The sequence below is a fragment of the Myotis davidii genome, unplaced genomic scaffold, assembly GCF_000327345.1.
Source record: "Myotis davidii unplaced genomic scaffold, ASM32734v1 scaffold449, whole genome shotgun sequence".
In the NCBI taxonomy this organism is placed as follows: domain Eukaryota; kingdom Metazoa; phylum Chordata; class Mammalia; order Chiroptera; family Vespertilionidae; genus Myotis; species Myotis davidii.
This window is the reverse complement of record NW_006383007.1, coordinates 1365941-1368671: the sequence shown is the minus strand read 5'-3', so window position 1 is coordinate 1368671 and position 2731 is coordinate 1365941. Positions and strand designations below refer to the sequence as shown.

Sequence of the window (2731 nt, the reverse complement as noted above, 5' to 3'; positions counted from 1 at the left end):
CCCCACCCTGCCTCCCCACGGGCCCTGCTCTGTGTGTGACAGGGTAGAGCCATAACCTTCCCATTGGCCCAGCCCTGAGTGTGAGAGTGGTGGCGCCCCAACCCCCTGATCCGCCCTGCTCTGTGACAGGGGGCGGCGCCCCAACCCCCGGATTGGCCCTGCTCTGTGCATGACAGGGGTTGGCGCAGCAACCTCCCCATCTACCTTGCCTTGAGTGTGACAGGGGGTGGTGCCCCAACCCCCCAATTGGCCCTACCCTGAGCGTGCCTGGGGGTGGCATCGCAACTTCCCGATCCGCCCTGCTCTGTGCATGACATGGGGCGGTGCCTCAACTCCCCAATCAGCCCTGCTCTGAGCCCAACCAGGGGTTGCACCTAGGGATTGGGCCTGCCCTCTGCCACCCGGAAGCAGGCCTAAGCCAGCAGGGCGTTATCTCCCGAGAGGTCCCAGACTGCGAGAGGGCACAGGCCAGGCTGAGGGACCCCCCTCGTCCCCCCGAGTGCACAAATTTTTGTGCACCGGGCCTCTAGTTTATAAATAATAGATTATTCAGAAAACATCTCACAACCAAGTCCCAAATAGAACTGACTGCAAGGTTTAAAATTCACTGCTCTAAACGCCAAAGGCCAAATTTCTCAGCAAGACATATAAATAAAGTTGCTCCTGACTGACATTTACCTAGCTCTTCAGCTTCATTCCCACCACTCCCGCATCCATCCCCCATACTCCAGTATACACTTCCCACCCCTATGCGTCCCCTATGAACCAGCCTTACAGTCTCACAAAGGCCACTCTTCTTGCCTGAAGTACCTATCATATCAGGTGATGGACTATATTATTCATCCTTTGAGCAGCAGCTCAGCAACCCCCACCCCTAGGGAAAGGACTGGATTCTTTCTGTGCTCCTGTTTTCTCTGCTCCCCGTCTTTCCCTTCCTCCACGCACAAAGTTGCCTGATATCTATCAGGATGGAATTGTTCACTTGTCTATCTTCATTAGAATGTGAACTCTTTGAAAATAAACACTGCTTCTTTTTCTTTGTGTTTCTAGTATCAATATCTTGCATATAACAGATACATGACAAATATATTTTATGTCAAATAAAATACTTTGTATCAGTAAAAATACAACATAAAAAAGCTGTGACTAAGAAATCTTCTCAAAGGTAACATTATTTAAATTCTATAACACATGTAAGAAGGAACACAACATTTTTATGTAGGCTTAGATGATATTTAATTAATTACATTTGCTAGGATTAAAAACGAGAAATATTCCCCTTTAAAAAGCCTTTGCAAATGTCGCTTACCTCGCTTTTATTTGGCTTTTCCTAGAAGCTGCTTCACTAGCAGTCATGGGTTCAGGAAGAGTTGAAGGAATAGAAGAATTCTGGGAAGAAAAATAAAACTTGTCATTTTAGTTTTCATTTTAATTGCAGAAAGCTTTACTTAAAGGCTATTGATATATTCTTAAACTTTAAATGTACTGTCTGGAAGATACTATTATTTTCACCCCAGATAGCTACAAATTGTTCACATGCATTTGCCAGATCTAACCTGCAAACATCAGCATGTTACACAAATGTCATTTTCATGTTCATGTGCCACAGAAACTCTTCAAAAGTAAACAGAATATCACTGTATCCACTTTATAAGTGGGCAAATCTTGGCTAAAAAGAAGAATTATATTATACTTGTAAATCAATGACTATTTTACACTTTGGGGAAAAAAACACCAAGGATATGGAAAAGTGTTGTTTCTACATAGAGGAAAAATTTTCATGACACTGCATGTAAACTCTAAAACAGAAGAGCATTTGTTTAAGTTCTATGTATGTTTAGCTTATTGCAGGTACTCAAATGTTTACTGAATGAAAAGCTAACTTCCCTCTTGTCCTTAGTGGAGTAGATTAAGTTATACATAAAGGAAGACAGACAAGAAAATAAGGCCAAAATGATTGTTACAAAGCTGAGAATGGCTTAAAATCAGAGATGATTCTGGGCCTTTATCAAAGTTATCAGAAACCTGCCATACACAGTTAATCCGACATAGCTAAGTACAGGGTGCAGACACACAATATAACTCAAAGCCTTTCCATGTTATTAGCTATTACTAACTCAGCACTTTCCATGGACTAGGCACTGAGTTTACATTTATTATTTGTAATCTTCATAACTACTACTCCTGTTTTACAGAAAAGGAAAAAACATTAAGCAACTTCCCAAAATACAGTTGGCCTTCCATATCCATGGGTCCCACATCTGCAGATTCAACAACTTTGAATCAAAAACACTACTCAGGAAAAAAAAATGTTACATTGCTAACGTGTAATATGTAGGTAGGCCTATGATGGCTGTATCTCTACTAACATGTACAGACATTTTTTTCTTGTCATTATTCCCTAAACAATACAGTATAATAATTATTTACATACCACTTACCTTAGGTATTACTGGTATCTAGAGATGATTTAAAATACATGGGGGTAGGGAGTAGGGGGAAGGGGGAGGGGAGTAGGTTATATATGCAAATACTACACCATCTATAATAATAAAAGGGTAATATGCTAATTAGACTAGACGTCCTTCCAGGCGTTATTCCGGATGCGCTTCCAGACGAAAACTGGGGCCTGAGTGAAGCCCGGGTCCAGGGTGCTTGCAGGCTGCCAGAGGGAAGCAGCCTGGGTCCCAGATGCCTGCCTGCAGCCAGAAGGAAGCAGCCCAGGTCCCAG

At 42.8% G+C, this 2731-nt stretch overlaps 1 protein-coding gene across 1 annotated transcript in view; it reads right to left on the bottom strand.

The window, feature by feature from the left end:
• The window catches only part of BMP2K (BMP2 inducible kinase), a 104168-nt gene that overhangs the window by 47489 nt on the left and 53948 nt on the right, over nucleotides 1-2731 (bottom strand). Inside the window, exon 9 of the mRNA XM_015557639.1 lies at nucleotides 1310-1389. Within this exon, the coding sequence (XP_015413125.1) occupies nucleotides 1310-1389 (80 nt within the window). The remainder of the gene's footprint in view (nucleotides 1-1309; nucleotides 1390-2731) is intronic.